The sequence below is a fragment of the Aedes albopictus genome, chromosome 1, assembly GCF_035046485.1.
Source record: "Aedes albopictus strain Foshan chromosome 1, AalbF5, whole genome shotgun sequence".
NCBI classification, from domain to species: Eukaryota; Metazoa; Arthropoda; class Insecta; order Diptera; family Culicidae; genus Aedes; species Aedes albopictus.
Genome location: NC_085136.1, coordinates 19,459,286 through 19,477,548, shown reverse-complemented (window position 1 = coordinate 19,477,548; position 18,263 = coordinate 19,459,286). Strand labels below are relative to the sequence as shown.

Here is an 18,263-nt window from a genome sequence, read left to right as displayed (position 1 = left end):
GTCCCCTGAGAGGGTAGCTGGAACAAAGCGAGTCCCCTGAGAGGGTAGCTGGAACAAAGCGAGCCCCTGAGAGGGTAGCTGGAACAAAGCGAGTCCCCTGAGAGGGTAAGCGTAAACAGTGAGTCCCCTGAGAGGGTAGCTGGAACAAAGCGAGTCCCCTGAGAGGGTAGCTGGAACAAAGCGAGTCCCCTGAGAGGGTAAGCGTAAACAGTGAGTCCCCTGAGAGGGTAGCTGGAACAAAGCGAGTTCCGTGAGAGGGTAAGCGAATACAGTGAGTCCCCTGAGAGGGTAGCTGGAACAAAGCGATTTCTCTGAGAGGGTAAGCGTAAACAGTGAGTTCCCTGAGAGGGTAGCTGGAACAAAGGGAGTCCCCTGAGAGGGTAAGCGTAAACAATGAGTCCCCTGAGAGGGTAGCTGGAACAAAGTGAGTCCCCTGAGAGGGTAAGCGTAAACAGTGAGTCCCTTGAGAGGGTAGCTGGAACAAAGCGAGTCCCCTGAGAGGGTAAGCGTAAACAGTGAGTCCCCTGAGAGGGTAAGCGTAAACAGTGAGTCCCCTGAGAGGGTAGCTGGAACAAAGCGAGTTCCGTGAGAGGGTAAGCGAATACAGTGAGTCCCCTGAGAGGGTAGCTGGAACAAAGCGATTTCTCTGAGAGGGTAAGCGTAAACAGTGAGTTCCCTGAGAGGGTAGCTGGAACAAAGGGAGTCCCCTGAGAGGGTAAGCGTAAACAGTGAGTCCCCTGAGAGGGTAAGCGTAAACAGTGAGTCCCCTGAGAGGGTAGCTGGAACAAAGCGAGTCTCCTGAGGGGGTAAGCGAATACAGTGAGTCCCCTGAGAGGGTAGCTGGAACAAAGTGAGTCCCCTGAGAGGGTAAGCGTAAACAGTGAGTCCCTTGAGAGGGTAGCTGGAACAAAGTAAACCCCTTAGAGGGTAGCTGGAACAAAGCAAGTCCCCTGAGAGGGTAAGCGAATACAGTGAGTCCCCTGAGAGGGTAGCTGGAACAAAGTGAACAGATCCGCGAGGGGTCGTCATGCTCGGACATCTCGTTTGTATCTCGTTGCATAACAATTTAGTTGACAAATTCTAAAAAGTGATCTAGAATTTCCAAAGCGGTAGTGACCGAATATCAGCTCCATCCAGCGGCTAAATGATTTATCCCATACAACACTTTTTAATCACTTCCATTTCAAAAGAAAAAAACAATAATAAATTTTATTTTTACTAATGTTCATCAAAGCACATGTATTCTCGTGAAAAGTATCCAACAAACTTGCATTTCATTTCTCTGCACTGGCTCAGCCTCTTAAGATCGATCTTTATAAAAAGCATCGTTCTTTTTTAATTCAAGTTGAGTACATTGATTTTCTTTTTTTTTTTTTTCACTATCCCTTATGATCCCTACACGGAGTAAAACCAACTCAGTAACTGAGTAGAAATATTTATCGGTGTAGGCAACCCTACACAGGGAAAAATTTCTACTCAGTGGTTGAGTTGGTCTTACTCAGAAATCGAAAAATCCTTTGTTTTCTTACTCAGTTTCCGTTAAAAGTGGGACAACCCATTGCCAATGGGTTGTCCCACTTTTAGCCGAAACTGAGTAAGAAAACAAAGGATTTTTCGATTTCTGAGTAAGCCCAACTCAGTCATTGAGTAGAAATTTTTCTCCGTGTAACTGACTTACAGTGGGTAATTCAAATTGGATTCCAGTGGTAAGCAAACCTGACTGACTGGGTAATTCTAATTGGATTCCAGTGGGCAATCCTGGCTGGATTACAGTGGGCGATCCTGACTGATTTGCAGTGGGTAATTATGATTGGATTTGTGTGATCAATCTTAACCAATTTACAGTGAGATTCTAGTGGACAATCTTGACTGGATTTCAGTTGACAATCCTGACCTGTTTGCAGTGCACAATCGTGACTGAATTACAATGAGTAATACTTATTTGATTTTAGTGTGTAATTTTGACTGGATTCCAGTAGGAAAATCTGACTGGAATCCAGTAAGTTATCATAACCGTCTTACAGTGGGTAATTCTAATTGGGTTCCAGTTGGCAATCTTGACTGTTTTCTAGTAGGCATTCCTGACTGAATAAAAGTGGGTGATTCTAATTGGATTCTAGTGAACAATTCTGACTGCCTTTTAGAAGGCAAACTTATCTAGATTACACCGAGAAAAATTTCTACTCAATGACTGAGTTGGCCTTACTCATAAATCGAAAAATCCTTTGTTTTCTTACTCAGTTTCGGCTAAAAGTGGGACAACCCATTGGCAATGGGTTGTCCCACTTTTGACGGAAACTGAGTAAGAAAACAAAGGATTTTTCGATTTCTGAGTAAGACCAACTCAGCCACTGAGTAGAAATTTTTCCCTGTGTATAGTGCGCAGCTGTTACTAGATTTCAGTACTCATTTCAACTAAACTCCAATGGGAAAATTCTTGGTAATATTTTTTGCAAATTTAGAAGAAAACACATAGTTATATTTATCAAAAGTAAGTATAATGGAGGTTATTCTTAAGCATGTTTGTTTATACGTTAGTCTAAACCCATAGCTTAAAAACATTCGGCCTTTTTAAAGGGAAAATAACTCAATCACCCTTTCTTTCTCTCCAAATTCTCTTTTATTCTCTTTTCAGACGTTAAAGCAGCAACAACCACTCCTAAAAAGATCTCCACTCAAAATCGCCTACTCTTCTCATTCATTCCAGGCCATCACCGAAAGGGACCTTCATTTACTATCGGTGAGCGGAAACGTCTCGGTGCCGCATACCCGGCCGGAAACGCCCCGCTCGGTGACCCATACGCACGATGAGGACTACTCTGATGAGGACAGCGATGACCAGAAGAAGAACGGAGCTGCCGCTCGACGACGGGCCTCCTCGTCGGCCAGTTCCGACAAAGAGTCGTCCGACAAAAATAAGTAGATTCTGCCTGCAGATCTGTATGTCTGTTGCCATGGCACCAAGCAGCTTTCTAGGTTAGGTTGTCCCCGCCCTTCAAAGCCACTAAAATCTTTCTTTAGACATTAAATATATGGTTGGAAGTCACGCTAGAGGAGCTTCAAGTCGGGTAAGTTCTCCTCAGCGTGTATTGTTAAACAAAAAAACCGATTAGACTGCTCAAATTTGCGACCCCAAGCCACACGTTCCCTGTTCCGTAAGCAATATTCTATACCTTGTACTCGTTTGTTCCGAAGAAGCTCCAACTATCCCGTCGTACCCGTACTGCTGTGACGTAGAGTGAAACTATATACGTTGAATGTTTGTACAATTAGTAAGAATCAATCTATACATACCTTTAAGCGTGTTCTATGCTTCTCGTCTAGGAAAAAAAAACAAAACAAAAACACTTGTTTGATGCTTCCAATCAATACTTACTAAGGAATTTAACTGTTTTATATTTTAACCAAAACAAAAGCTACTGAAATCCACTCTTTGAACTAACAAACACGGGGAAAATCAAGGGAAAATCGAATCGAATTTTACACAAATATCATGCCGTTGAAATTAGAACAAGCTGACGCCAACGAAAGCTGGTACAGAAGAAATGAGAAACAGGGCATATAGTTGTGGAAGCCGTGATGAGTCACACGGAAATCAAAGCAAGCGGTGGCATCAAAGAAAACAAACAAAAACAAAACGTCAGTTTAGGTGATGCATTTCGTGCGTTTCCGGTTCCTGCTCCAGTTCAGGCACTAAAGGTGAGGAAATCAGCAGTTTAGTTGAGTGGTTGGTCAAGAAAAAACAAATGATATCAGCACATAACAGTGGAAGATGAAATGAAACGTCAGTCTTGTGAAGTATTTTGCACGAGAAGTTTCCTGATTATGCGGGAGGACGCTGCTATAGATGAATCCTGGTAGAAGGCAGAAGCAACTCATAGGCTTTGATTTCAGCGGCATTGCATATGTGGAATGCTGGACTCAATTTTTCCCACCGTGCAACGTAAGGAAATCGTACAAAACTTTGTCAGAAAGTTATTCAACATGGCACGGAGAAAAAAGCGTAAATAATTGCCCGTTGACGCACGTGCGTCCTTATTTTCGATTCGTAGCCATTATAGAGGAGACATTCAAACGCATTACACATTGATCGGCCGTAACGTGAGATTTTACATCTACATAGGTAATTAGGTTGTAAGATATATGTTATTGTTTGTTTATTTTTTCGTTTTCGCTGTATATTACATACACCTAGAGATGTAGAAAACCAAGCATGCATTATGCAAGAGCGAGCTCGTTTTGTAGGATTGTCAGTGACGCTAATCAATCGGGAATTAGAGAATCAATAGAAAAACGGACACTGAGGATGATGAATCACCACAAAGAAGTTAATACACTGAACGAAATAAATGCCTTTCAGCGACGATATAGACACAATAGATGAGACAAAAACGAAAACAAATTTGCATTGAGGGAGACTAGCACTGGATTAGAAAACATTAACACAGTTGAACACAGTGAAACAGTAGTTTGTTTCGAACAATTCAATTTTTATAGATGAAAACAAAAACACCTTAAATCATTTTCGACAAATAGAGCGTTATTAGAGCATACGACTGTGCGATGCGGGGTATTCAATTCGGTAGAATAAAAAGAACTTTCCTGGCTTGTTGGATGACAAACGCACATAGTTGGTCGGAATCTTCTAGGCGAAATCCACTAGGAATCCTGTCTGGAGTCCACCAGGAATCCTGTCCGGATTCCGATAAGAATCCCCTCCGGATTCCGCTGAGAATCCTGTCCGGATTTCGCTACAAATCCTGTCCGGATTCCATTAGGAATTCTGTTTGGTTTCGGCTAGGAATTCTGTCTGGATTCCGCTAGGAATTCTGTCCGGATTCCGCTAGATATTCCGCCCGGATTCCGCTAGGAATCCTATCCGGATTCCGTTAGAAAAAGTACGAATTCCGTTAGAAAACCTGTCTGAATTCCGTTAGAAACCTGAACGAATTCCGCTAGTAATCCTGTCCGGATTCCACCAGGAATCCTGTCCGGATTTCAACAGGAATCCTGTCCGGATTCCACCAGGAATCCTGTCGGGGTTCCGCTAAGAATCCTGTCCGGATTCCACTAAGAATCCTGTCCGGATTCCACTGGGAATCCTGTCCGAATTCCTCCAAGAAATCCTGTCCGGATTCCTCCAAGGAATCCTGTCCGGATTCCTCCAAGGAATCCTGTCCGGATTCCTCCAAGGAATCCTGTCCGGATTCCTCCAAGGAATCCTGTCCGGATTCCACCAAGGAATCCTGTCCGGATTCCACCAAGGAATCCTGTCCGGATTCCACCAAGGAATCCTGTCCGGATTCCACAAAGGAATCCTGTCCGGATTCCACCAAGGAATCCTGTCCGGATTCCACCAAGGAATCCTGTCCGGATTCCACCAAGGAATCCTGTCCGGATTCCACCAAGGAATCCTGTCCGGATTCCACCAAGGAATCCTGTCCGGATTCCACCAAGGAATCCTGTCCGGATTCCACCAAGGAATCCTGTCCGGATTCCACCAAGGAATCCTGTCCGGATTCCACCAAGGAATCCTGTCCGGATTCCACCAAGGAATCCTGTCCGGATTCCACCAAGGAATCCTGTCCGGATTCCACCAAGGAATCCTGTCCGGATTCCACCAAGGAATCCTGTCCGGATTCCACAAAGGAATCCTGTCCTGATTCCACCAAGGAATCCTGTCCGGATTCCACCAAGGAATCCTGTCCGGATTCCACAAAGGAATCCTGTCCTGATTCCAGCAAGGAATCCTGTCTGGATTCCACCAAGGAATCCTGTCCGGATTCCACCAAGGAATCCTGTCCGGATTCCACAAAGGAATCCTGTCCTGATTCCATCCTGTCTGGATTCCACCAAGGAATCCTGTCCGGATTCCACCAAGGAATCCTGTCCGGATTCCACAAAGGAATCCTATCCTGATTCCACCAAGGAATCCTGTCTGGATTCCACCAAGGAATCCTGTCCGGATTCCACCAAGGAATCCTGTCCGGATTCCACCAAGGAATCCTGTCCGGATTCCACAAAGGAATCCTGTCCTGATTCCAGCAAGGAATCCTGTCTGGATTCCACCAAGGAATCCTGTCCGGATTCCACCAAGGAATCCTGTCCGGATTCCACAAAGGAATCCTGTCCTGATTCCACCAAGGAATCCTGTCCGGATTCCATCCTGTCTGGATTCCACCAAGGAATCCTCTCCGTATTCCACCAAGGAATCCTGTCCGGATTCCACCAAGGAATCCTGTCCGGATTCCATCCTGTCTGGATTCCACCAAGGAATCCTGTCCGTATTCCACCAAGGAATCCTGTCCGGATTCCACCAAGGAATCCTGTCCGGATTCCACAAAGGAATCCTGTCCTGATTCCACCAAGGAATCCTGTCCGGATTCCATCCTGTCTGGATTCCACCAAGGAATCCTGTCCGTATTCCACCAAGGAATCCTGTCCGGATTCCACCAAGGAATCCTGTCCGGATTCCACCAAGGAATCCTGTCCGGATTCCACCAAGGAATCCTGTCCGGATTCCACCAAGGAATCCTGTCCGGATTCCACCAAGGAATCCTGTCCGGATTCCACCAAGGAATCCTGTCCGGATTCCACCAAGGAATCCTGTCCGTATTCCACCAAGGAATCCTGTCCGGATTCCACCAAGGAATCCTGTCCGGATTCCACCAAGGAATCCTGTCCGGATTCCACCAAGGAATCCTGTCCGGATTCCACCAAGGAATCCTGTCCGGATTCCACCAAGGAATCCTGTCCGGATTCCACCAAGGAATCCTGTCCGGATTCCACCAAGGAATCCTGTCCGGATTCCACCAAGGAATCCTGTCCGGATTCCACCAAGGAATCCTGTCCGGATTCCACCAAGGAATCCTGTCCGGATTCCACCAAGGAATCCTGTCCGGATTCCACCAAGGAATCCTGTCCGGATTCCACCAAGGAATCCTGTCCGGATTCCACCAAGGAATCCTGTCCGGATTCCACCAAGGAATCCTGTCCGGATTCCACCAAGGAATCCTGTCCGGATTCCACCAAGGAATCCTGTCCGGATTCCACCAAGGAATCCTGTCCGGATTCCACTAAGGAATCCTGTCCGGATTCCACCAAGGAATCCTGTCCGGATTCCACAAAGGAATCCTATCCTGATTCCACCAAGGAATCCTGTCCGGATTCCATCCTGTCTGGATTTCACCAAGGAATCCTGTCCGTATTCCACCAAGGAATCCTGTCCGGATTCCACCAAGGAATCCTGTCCGGATTCCACCAAGGAATCCTGTCCGGATTCCACCAAGGAATCCTGTCCGGATTCCACCAAGGAATCCTGTCCGGATTCCACAAAGGAATCCTGTCCTGATTCCACCAAGGAATCCTGTCCGGATTCCACCAAGGAATCCTGTCCGGATTCCACCAAGGAATCCTGTCCGGATTTCACCAAGGAATCCTGTCCGGATACTACCAAGGAATCCTGTCCGGATACCACCAAGGAATCCTGTCCGGATACCACCAAAGAATCCTGTCCGGATACCACCAAGGAATCCTGTCCGGATTTCACCAAGGAATCCTGTCCGGATACTACCAAGGAATCCTGTCCAGATTCCACCAAGGAATCCTGTCTGGATTCCGCTAGGATTTCTGTCCGGATTCTACTAGGAATCTTGTCCGGATTCCGCTAGGAATCGTGTCCGGATTCCGCTAGGAATCGTGTCCGGATTCCACTAGGAATCGTGTCCGGATTGCAGGAGGAATCCTGTCCGGATTGCAGGAGGAATCCTGTCCGGATTGCAGGAGGAATCCTGTCCGGATTCCAGGAGGAATCCTGTCCGGATTCCAGGAGGAATCCTGTCCGGATTCCAGGAGGAATCTTGTCCGGATTCCAGGAGGAATCCTGTCCGGATTCTAGGAGGAATCCTGTCCGGATTCCAGGAGGAATCCTGTCTGGATTCCAGGAGGAATCCTGTCTAAATTCTAGGAGGAATCCTGTCTGGATTCCAGGAGGAATCCTGTCTGGATTCCAGGAGGAATCCTGTCTGGATTCCAGGAGGAATCCTGTCTGGATTCCAGGAGGAATCCTGTCTGGATTCCAGGAGGAATCCTGTCTGGATTCCAGGAGGAATCCTGTCTGGATTCCAGGAGGAATCCTGTCTGGATTCCAGGAGGAATCCTGTCTGGATTCCAGGAGGAATCCTGTCTGGATTCCAGGAGGAATCCTGTCTGGATTCCAGGAGGAATCCTGTCTGGATTCCAGGAGGAATCCTGTCTGGATTCCAGGAGGAATCCTGTCTGGATTCCAGGAGGAATCCTGTCTGGATTCCAGGAGGAATCCTGTCTGGATTCCAGGAGGAATCCTGTCTGGATTCCAGGAGGAATCGTGTCTGGATTCCAGGAGGAATCCTGTCTGGATTCCAGGAGGAATCCTGTCTGGATTCCAGGAGGAATCGTGTCTGGATTCCAGGAGGAATCCTGTCTGGATTCCAGGAGGAATCCTGTCTGGATTCCAGGAGGAATCCTGTCTGGATTCCAGGAGGAATCCTGTCTGGATTCCAGGAGGAATCCTGTCTGGATTCCAGGAGGAATCCTGTCTGGATTCCAGGAGGAATCCTGTCTGGATTCCAGGAGGAATCCTGTCTGGATTCCAGGAGGAATCCTGTCTGGATTCCAGGAGAAATCCTGTCTGGATTTCAGGAGGAATCCTGTCTGGATTTCAGGAGGAATCCTGTGTGGATTCCAGGAGGAATCCTGTGTGGATTCCAGGAGGAATCCTGTGTGGATTCCAGGAGGAATCCTGTCTGGATTCCCTGTCTGGATTCCAGGAGGAATCCTGTCTGGATTCCAGTAGGAATCCTGTCTGGATTCCAGTAGGAATCCTGTCTGGATTCCAGGAGGAATCCTGTTTGGATTCCAGGAAGAATCCTGTCCGGATTCTAGGAGGAATTCTATCTGGATACCAGTACTATCTGGATACCTGTCGGGATTCCAGGAGGACTGTGTGTCCGGATTCCGTTAAGAATCCTGCCCGGAATCCACTAGGATTCCCACTTGGAATAATCCTGTTTGGATTTCACTGTGTGGATTCCAGTGTCCTTTTGGTTTCTAGTAGGAATTATTTTTGTGAATTCTACCAGGAACTTTGTGTCGGTTGAAATCCTGTTCGGATTCCGAATAAAATCGGATTGGATTCTAGTAGGAATCGAGTCAGTCATAAAAAATAGCATAAGATTCAAGGAATCTGTTATAAAGTATGAAGCACTGATGGAGTTGTTCTAAATCGTATTACACACAAACATCTACAAATTTATGCTCCACTGTTGAACATCACTTACACATGGCAGCCTAGTGTAAACGGCTTGCTACTGCGATTGTATTGGTTCCATATCGTGTCGAATTTGTTGCCAAAGCTGAACTACTCCCAGACCCCAGGATATATGTAAGACTCATACGCGAACGCTCGTGTACATCTTCCCCCCCTGCCCAGACCCAGCTGGAAATAACACTGCGGCCACCACCCATCCATCGCATCTCACCCACTTGAGAAAGGGGGTTGTTTTGCTGTGTAGTGACTGATGGTGAGCGCAGTAGGCGATGCGGTGCGATGATGAAAATAAAAAGAAAACCACACCCTTCTTCTCCGTCGTCTTTCCACACCCGCGCGCATCCCCTGATGCTGATCCAAGCAATCTGGAATTTTCCGGATGTTCAGAGAAGGGGTTCGTGTTGTTGTTTTGCTTTTTGCCTATTTTCGCTTTCTCTCTCTCTCTGCCTACCCCGCATTCGGGCAGACCAGCACCAGACCGCCACGCCGCTGTCTCCTTTGATCGCGTATTACTGTATTTCAAGGTCAACGCGCAGTTTTTTCCGGTATCACTTTCGTTTCGGCTACGGCTGGCGTGGCGTGGCTTGCTTCGATTGTGTATTATGTATTTATATTTTTATTATTGGGATTGTGTAATGTTGTTTGTTTTCATGACCGGCTTCATGGGGATCGATCTGAAGCGAATTCGGTCCTGCCTGATTAGATAGGGGGAATTTCGTGAGAGTTGGTGGACGAGAGAAGGGAATCGGTTGTTTTGCAAATCGTGACTTTTTGCAAAACAAGCAATGGTTGCAGCGGTCAGGCGATGAGGGATTCGAATTTTCGTAACTGCGTATTTGCATCCACAGGAAGCCCGGCATCGTGTTTTGAAGAAACAACACGAGACCCGGCGACCGGTATGTGATAGGTAATTGGGAAGCTAAAAGCAGGGGTTCCCAGTAGAAGTCTTGTATGGGCCACGTGTTTTGAATGTGTTACTTGATACAAACATGTGATATCTCGCGTTACATTTAAAAAGGGCCTATCCCCAGAACGTAAACATTGAGAAAAATCGATGCAAACATTTTCCATCACATTTCCTATTCGTATTTCAAAGTTTTCGGATTTTTCAACATGCTTTTCGTTTTAATGATACAAGAATAGATGTATCTATGCTTCAATAATCAAGTTTGCATTAAAAATTCTCAAAAAAGTATGAAAAATTATAGATAAACATGTTAAGCTAATTTGAAAAATTTCACCCGGTGTACACGAAAAAAACAGACTACCTAAAAAAACGTTAAAAGAACGCAAACATAAGTAAACCGCTTGAACTTTTTACCCAGCAGTGGGTTGTTTCCTCGCTCTCTCTTCGCAATGTTGTCAAAAACAAAGCGAGAAGCAGCTACCTAGCCGATAATGTCCGTGCGAGAAGCCAAATTTGGTTTTTTTGCCGTTTACCTAAAAGTGGGTTTATTTCAACCCACTAGGGTACTTTCGAAAGTCAACGATGGGTAGAAAGAACTTTGCGATGGGTAGCAATTTTCTGCCGGGATCAAAAGGAAACTACCCACTGAGAGCTTGAACGCGGTTTAGCCAAATTTGGGTTTTCGCACGGAAGAGCCGATATGAGTGAAAAGAACCTATATTTGGGTTGATTTCTGGTTCCGTGTAGGCCTTATTGTGAGTCTTTCTGAAATTTTCTTAGCGTGGGTTGGTCCCCCGAGTGAGTCCGTTGTTGACATCGTATCAAGGCTTGGCCGTTTTTGAGAGAGAGAATTCTCTCTCTCGGCGCTCGGGCCGAGAGCCGTTCGTAAAATTTTCGGTTGTCGGCCCTTAAACGAGAGGACCAACAAATGAAAACAAAATTTTATCGTTACTGGCCCATTTGGAGCACGGGCTTATGAATGATTGAAAAAAAGCAATGATCGACCGTTATGAAGGTGGGGTTTATTCTAATAAGATTAACGGTTAGGCGGGTGATATTCGCACAGTATGTTACTGTTGGGGGTATGTATGCTATGGAAAGGTATTAAAATCGATTTGTTTACATTTTAGGGATAGGCCCTTTTCAAATGTAACGCGAGATATATTGTCGCGGTTGAAACCCGAAGTTTCCCCACACCCGATTATCGATTTTTTTCAAAATCCATACGTGAAACCCAACGTCGGACGTAGTGTGCTGGACAGCGGACATGGCCCTCTATCGAAGACGGCTAATAACAAGACAGACATCTACCCTCTTGCTCAATATACTTTGGCAGCTACAAGCACACTAGCGCCACAAACGACTTCAGGGAACAACATCATGAATGAGTGTGCATGCGATGTTATCATTTCCGTGTACGTATTTGCATGTACACGCACACAATCATGTTTTAATGTTCCTGTGAATCGTTGAGGGCGTTTCGACCATGTCGCCTGAAACAGGGTGGGAGCTGTCTGTCTTGTTATTAGCCGTCTTCGCCTCTATCCAGCGCACTGTGTCCGACGAACGTCCGACACACGGTTTAGGAGAAAAATCGATTTTCGCGTGTCAAAAATTCCGACTTCCAACTGCACGAACAATGGCCCACTGCATGAATTTATGGTGGCCTGCTTACTCTCACAGGAAATTTGACGTTTGAGAGGTGCCGACACCGCTCAAATGTCAAATTTCGTGTGAGAGTAAGCAGGCCAGTACAAATTCGTGCAGTAATCCATAGATTGAATCGCTACAACTGAACATGGGTAACCCAACTAACAATCGCAATCCACAAACAATCATGCATGCTGAATTATTTATTTACAATAGTAATGATAGCTTAACGGCTTAACTAAAGTTATGCTGTACACATTACGGAACAAAAGCCTTTTCGGTATTAACAATGATAATTTAAAACCCTTTTCAAGAGTTTAATAAGGTTTCTATTCGACTTGCAGTAATTCCTTCACAAAATAGTTAAGCAACTTTTTCTGCTTCTTGTTAAGTTTATGTACAAATTAGCATATGTATCTGTATAATGTGTTTTTCACAAATCGTTTCGTTTATCATACTTCCACTCAGCACAGGATGAAAAACACGTGTTTTTTTTTACTAAACCGCTGCTGAACTAATGCGTTGTTCAGATGTTAACCAAAATGTTCTGTGCTAATTCACCGCTGCTGAATAGGAGTCGGAATATGATCAATATTAAACCACGGCAAGTTTATGTTTTGGTTTGAGTGCTTCAATTCATAATCTCTTCGGGATGGCGCAGATAGGAGAGCATGCGACTGGCAATAGTGGTAATCACGTTCAAATATGTGCGTGCATATTTTGTAGATGTAGTTGTGAAACTTGGGGGAAAATATGTGCACTCTCACCCCGGTCATTAGTTTTATCATTGTTTAGCCGTTTTACCCAAATCAATTGGGTAATATTTGCATTTGCAATCTGAATAGCCATTGAATTAGCGTGTATTTTTGTGTATGGAAAAATTCACGCTAGTGTTCGTGTGTTGAAATGTCACTTATCCTTATTGACGTGTCTCACTCTCGATTTCGAATCTTGATTTTGGTAAATTTATGTGTAGTTATTATTTAATTAAACATTCTCAAAATGAATGTAAAATTAAAACAGTTATGAAATAAGTTGCAAAATGAGGATTTTTTCAGCACGAAATGTACATTTATCCATCGAGGCTTGCCGGGCGCGAGTATGAATCGACGGGTGCAATGATCGACGACACTGATGTTGTGTACCATCTCTTGTTAACGCTGGGGTCAAAGTTTGCGACAGACCTTACGGTGTCAGCGTGTCAGACACGATGTCGAAGGATAATTTGACATTGGAATTTATCAAATGCCGGCTACTCGATGAAGAGATAAGTGTCGTAGAAAGAAAATCGGTCGGAGTGTACAGAAACATGAGCCCACTACTTTTGTCGGAAAGCCGACCGGGACCAAGAATAAGTGGAAGTGTTTTGTGTGCCTGATGATCGGTCACAAGGCGGACCGTGCCGCATACTCCGGAACAAAATGGCCTCAGCAAAGGGATGAGCCGGAAGGCCTGAGAGGTACTCTTCAAACCCAAGGCGGACAAGGTGTTCTGGTGCGAGGACGTAGAAGCGGCTACCACTAAAATGACTATCGTAAGATTCAAGGTGGAAGAAAGTGGTAGTACTGAGCGATGTGATTATCGACGAGGCTAAGACTCGATAGGCCAAAAGAAGCAACGAAGTTACCAGACGTGGTCAGGATAAGATCAACGGAGTCTGATACCAGTTCTGTCGACTAAATCGAGCGCTCTATGGCCTGATGCAGGCCTCAAGGGCCTGGAACGAGAGGTTCCATGAGCTAGTAACCAGGCTCGAATTTCAGCTCAGCGAGAACAATCGTTGTTTATACGGGAGAGGGGAAGGCGAATCTAAGCCGTTTCTGCTGCTATATGACGCCGAGGAGACTGACTGCGCTGCCATAGTGCCGCTTCAAAGTGAGACTGAGAGTGCGCGTCCATAGGATTTTCGTGGATTTGCTATTGTTGATATTCTTCTTTGCGGCTTCGCACACGCGCACTCCCACTCTCACGCGTAACTATAGCGGCACCCTGAGATAACTACTCAGCCAATCTGGGAACTTATTGGCTGCCTGGCGCTGGCGTATGTCGCACAAAGTTCATATTGACGCAGTAGGCAATCGCCCTAATGCCCCACCCTGGTTACGCCCTTGGTGACCAACCACTGTTATTTTTTCCTAACTATTATTCACAAGCCAGACCTCAAGTCATACAGACGTGTTTCTGAAATAAACTGTTTTCGTTATTCGTTACTCGAGTCGTCCCTTAAGGCCCTATTGAGAAATGCAAATGTTCCAGAACTAAAGGAGCACTTTTTCAAAAAATGATCCACAAATCGAAGAAAATAAGAACGTCCGATTGATTATCAAGTCAATTATGACAATCGGACACGCTGTTTTTGCTCGTTTTTTCGTCATTCTGGAGAAAAGTGCTTTTTTCAGTTTTGGATAATATGCGATTCTCATTTGAGCCTTAAAAGTTCAATACCGGACTTGTGTACGGTGGTGCATCTTTTAAGCCAATACCAGAGTTGTCCAACCAACGAGCACGCTGGACATCGGTTTGGAGTTTCGAGGAGGAGAACACGTTAAAGCGCTCGTTGCGTACTCTGACGCAGATTGGGGCAACGACGAGAATGATAGACGATCAATTTCTGGCAGCGTCCTGCGTGTGCTTAGCGGAACTATGATGTGGTTTACACGGCAGACAGTGGCACTGTCGTCTACAAAGGCCGAATTTGTGGCATTGTTGTCGCGGTAACTTGCGAAGTAATCTGATTGCGTCGATTGCTGTCAGGCTTGACCGTGAACGTGGAAGGAGCCGTAACTTTGAGGACAACCAGTCCAGTATCAGAGTAGTAGAGGAACTGAAGGACAGTCTGACGGACCTGGCAGACCTAATGCACGCTAATGGACTAAATGCCGGAGCATTCAAACGTTTGATAGAAGCTGTAGGATTACAGAGATTAGGCAGGAGATGTGCCTTTATCCTATTTTGTTCAAGTTGGGACAAGCCTATGTCGCATTGGGTGGATTGTCGCAGCAAATGTGCGAAGGTTGATTTTTGATTCATTGGAATTCTTAGATTTACCGAACCCGTAACGTGGGTAGATCACCTTAGACTGGTGCGTTGCGGTGTAAGATCTACCAAATCAAATTTTGATCTTGATATTTACCGTATTTATAAATATTCTAAGATCAAAGTTTGATTCACTTTTTTTCTGTTTTGTAGTTTATTTTGTTTGAGTGTACTGTTAATTAATATTTTATTTCAGCAGGATTCAGGTAAATTTATCGTATGATATAAATCATATTATAAAAATATGTAACTGTGGCGAGCGTATCACTAATATGTAGCTTATTTGACGTACGATGTTAATATTATTTTACATTTCAGATTACCGAGGAATCTAGTAATTCAACCAAATACCATCAAGATGACGAGGAAACCAGGATGAATCGGGTAGACAACTGATTTGAAGAAGTCTAACAATGGTGTGCCTGAACGTTGACCAAGCGTATCCTTTGGAGTTTACCCTTCCACTAACAACACCCAAAATCCCGTGACACCTAGGCCTGAGAGATCGTAGAGTTGTCTACATTTTTCATAGGTGTCCAAAACTAACGATCCTTTCCCATTCCTCAGCAGTCGCAAGGACGTGGCCAGGATAGTGCTCGACCATTGGAGGATTGCGTCAGTATTGTCTAAGAGTCAGAGATTAGTGCCATGCTCGGTTGCCATGATGTAACATCGACAAATCAAGAAGAAAATTTCACACAACCTTGTTGTAAATAAAACATAAAACTTGTGCTGCTGAAACAATAATATGACATGTGTGTCGCTTGAAAGTTTTCTTATTTAACTGTCCGTTTTTGTGTAGTATAGAATAATTCGCGATTAAAATAGTTTTCCTTGAAAAAGAACTGCACATATTTCGTTGTAATTTTTCCGGGTTTATCTTGTGTTACAGAAAAACAGACGTCACACTCTGATCGCTTCCGATCGATCTTCTTTTTAACGGATTGTAACGATGAGATTCCTCGTAGCAGCCGCTTGCACGGCGGCGCCGTCAGGGAAGTGTCAGAATAACTTGAACCGATAGCGCTTGTCAGCTAGGAGAAGGCTATGATGCACTATTGTTAGCTGGATGACATGCACTTTTTCCATGATCGCTAATTACGTGAATTATAAGGTATTTTCCTAACATAAACCTTAGGAAATCGAACGTTCATTGGATGTAGGTATATGTGATGTAATAGTGGCTGTATTACAAATGCTAAATTTTGCTTGAATTATAGAAATCTAAAGGTTGAAGGTTTTATGCTCCTGTGTGTTATAGCCCAAGGTAGATTCGGAGTTTATGAGTAGGTGTGACTTGAATTTGTAGACATACCCTAAATGTTATAAACAAGACTTGAATTATAGGTATTTCGACAATGATTTTTCTTAAGGGCCTAACTGACTTGATCGATTTCTCTTCGTCGACTCTCTCTTTCACTAATAACTTGACCAAAACAAACAAAATCATTATTCTTTTTGCTTTTAGAGCAAGATGTAGTCGTCGTCTTCGCATTTCAACCAAAAAATCTTTGGAATACTTAATACACTTTCCGTAATAACACAAAGAGAGGATCGATGAAGAGAAATCGAAAATGTCAGTTAGGCCCTAATGAAGAATCAGTGTCGATTTGAATATTAAAAACCCGATTTAATCCACCTATATATAGGGCACTGCACTGTTATGATTTTATATGGGATTTTGACGTTTCTTGGCCTTGTTGTTTACAAAATTTCTGTAAGAATGAAAGAGAAGGAGAAAATTTCGTGCAGAGCCCTATGGTGAACAGAACCCTTCTTACACTTATTAAAACGATTGTTGTATTATTTGTATTTAACATATTTATTTTGTGTGATGGACCAAAAGTTCTAGAAAATATTGTGGATTTGGCATCCAGTGGATTGGTTTCCAAAATAGCATCATGGACCATGGATTAAACTACCAGAAATGCCAGACACCTCCTAGAATCTTGTATGAAATGTTAAAAAAAATAGCTTACATATTCTGGAATATTGTATCTTTTGTGAACTGCCAAAAGATCTTGAATCGATTAACAAATGGATAAAAAAATCAGCGAGATACACTTTGTCTAATATCTCTTAATCAGTCGAATAAATTATCTCCGAAGTACTTGGTGCAAAAAGGACAAAAATGATATACATATCTACTATGTAAATCAGTTTTGACATTAGCTAGTTATTTTGGCTGTCCGGTTCTTGCATTTTTCCCACAATATTGTCTATCCGGTTGGAATTAAGACCGACATTCAATCAAAAATTGCCATTTTCTTGGTCCACAAGTGTCGCAACTGTTTCGCATCTAGTGCGCTGTGTTGCTGACAACAACGGGAAGGATGCGCACTACATTTGACATGATTAAAAAACGTCGCAAGTTGGGTCGCGTCGCGACTTGATTGTGCGAAGTCCGGTTTGGTGGCGGCCCGACAATATATAAATTCGAAGCTTTCATTTAACATATTGTTATTTTTTCATAGAATTCCTGTTTATTTGTAATTTGTTATTTATAATTTTATTGAAAACTAGCTGTCCCGGCAAACGTTGTGTTGCCATTATAGGCTGTGGTGATTTGACAACTTGTGATGGTATTGCCACACCGCACTCTAGATTGATTTCATTTCGATCGTGTTGATTTCCTTCCTAGCTCATGGAAAATCAGTACTTTATCAATTTTGTTACTTTTCCAGTTGATTTTCGTAACTTTTTGTTCATATAAACACAGCCACCACGAATACGAATCAAACCGTGTAAGAGTCATGCTGATCGGTTCATCCGTTCTTGAGTTTTGTTGCCTCAAAGGAAATTCAAACTCATTTTTATATATATAGATAATAACCTGTCAGTACATATACACTTTATATGAAGTCAGCATTATTTATTGAAAAACAATTTTCCTTAGACTGATCAAAAGCTCATGCAAGATACCAAACGAATATAATAATAAAGAATGGAATTTATTGAAGTACTCTTCGAAATATCGATATCTCGGTAACCAAATGTCCAATCGAAATAAAATTTCAGGGCCTTTTACAAGGATATTGCAGCTTTCATTTGGTGCTAAGAGAAACCCAAATAGGCTGACAGACGGCTGAGATTTTTAGTATGATACACTTGGTCAAAAATCTCTCAAAAAGTTAATCTGTATTACTCCCAAGTACTCTTTGGAAGATATATCGGTAACCAAATGTCCAATCCTAATAAAATTGTATAGAGTTCTACTAGGATGTTGTAGCTTTCATTTGGTGCCAGGAGAACCAAAATCGGTTGACAGACGGCTGAGATATTTATTATGATGCACTTGGTCAAACATCTCAAAAAGTTTAGTTGTATTCTGCGGTTGTATAAATCCTAAGTACTCTTTAAAAG

The 18,263-nt window shown here is 43.8% G+C and overlaps 2 protein-coding genes across 5 annotated transcripts in view; both read left to right on the top strand.

The window, feature by feature from the left end:
• LOC109408929 (cytosolic purine 5'-nucleotidase) overlaps positions 1-4,553 on the top strand; it is a 168,403-nt gene extending 163,850 nt beyond the window's left edge. For all 4 annotated transcript variants that reach the window (XM_029855772.2, XM_019682322.3, XM_062844132.1 and 1 more), the window contains one exon: positions 2,708-4,553. In XM_029855772.2, the coding sequence (XP_029711632.2) occupies positions 2,708-2,923 (216 nt within the window). In that variant the 3' untranslated portion in view covers positions 2,924-4,553. The remainder of the gene's footprint in view (positions 1-2,707) is intronic.
• LOC134284823 (uncharacterized) overlaps positions 1-18,263 on the top strand; it is a 496,062-nt gene that overhangs the window by 439,898 nt on the left and 37,901 nt on the right. The gene's annotated exons all lie outside the window — the stretch shown is intronic.